Source organism: Mandrillus leucophaeus, unplaced genomic scaffold (assembly GCF_000951045.1).
Source record: "Mandrillus leucophaeus isolate KB7577 unplaced genomic scaffold, Mleu.le_1.0 Scaffold764, whole genome shotgun sequence".
Classification (NCBI taxonomy): Eukaryota; Metazoa; Chordata; class Mammalia; order Primates; family Cercopithecidae; genus Mandrillus; species Mandrillus leucophaeus.
In genome coordinates, this window is record NW_012108297.1 from 806,550 (window position 1) to 807,395 (window position 846).

Here is an 846-nt window from a genome sequence, read left to right on the forward strand (position 1 = left end):
CGCTTGCTGGGGTTGACTTGTTTCACGGTGAGGGCTCCTTGAAACGCTGGCACCAACAGGCACTTCAGGTCGGTGGAAGCAACCTCTTCCAAATCTTCATTTCGGCTGAACAACTCGAGCGGCGGTAACGTTTCGGCAGCCTTATCAAGCAGGTCCAGGCCCTTGAACACCTTCTCCTGGACTATCCGGGAACCGGCGGGTTCAGTCGCTACTTCTACTTCGTCCAGAATCTGTTTGCCGGTTTCCAACAGCCTGAGGGGCAGCGGGAGCAGTAGTTCGTTGTCAGCAGCCATCTTAGGGAGGGCTTTTTTTTACCTTTCTTTTTCTTTATATTATAAAATTTCCACACATGCATCAGTGGTTCCTTTGAGGACATCACAAGTCTCAGAAGATTAAGATTTTTCCATCATATGCTATGACCAGAGTTTTATATCATTTTTTAACTTAAAATTGTTCAAGTATCCAAAGATCACATATCAATTAATTGTTGTATAAGTTCTTAAGATTTTTAAAACTTGGAAATTAAAATTTTAATTAACACATTTTATAGTATTACAGGAATTTCACGTAATCAAAATCTTTTAAAAGACATCTGTAATTAATTACATTTTTATTTAATTAAGCACCATATTATATTTTCAATCTTACACAATTTTTGGAAATAATAAGTTATTTGACTCTGAAGCCCAATATAAAAATTTAGAAAGTTTAAAGCATTAGAAATTTAACTTTAGTATTATGAAAATTAAAATACAGTGTTAGCATTTTTACATAACAAAATACCATTTTTAACTTTTTCTGTTTAGAAATTTTTTATTATTTATGTGGACTAGATTTTCTAGAGTG

The 846-nt window shown here is 34.8% G+C and overlaps 1 protein-coding gene across 1 annotated transcript in view; it reads right to left on the bottom strand.

Annotated features, from left to right (window-relative positions):
- The window catches only part of LOC105529421 (immunoglobulin-binding protein 1-like), an 11,407-nt gene extending 11,114 nt beyond the window's left edge, over positions 1-293 (bottom strand). Inside the window, exon 1 of the mRNA XM_011966558.1 lies at positions 171-293. Within this exon, the coding sequence (XP_011821948.1) occupies positions 171-293 (123 nt within the window). The remainder of the gene's footprint in view (positions 1-170) is intronic.
- Positions 294-846: the final 553 nt, after the last annotated feature.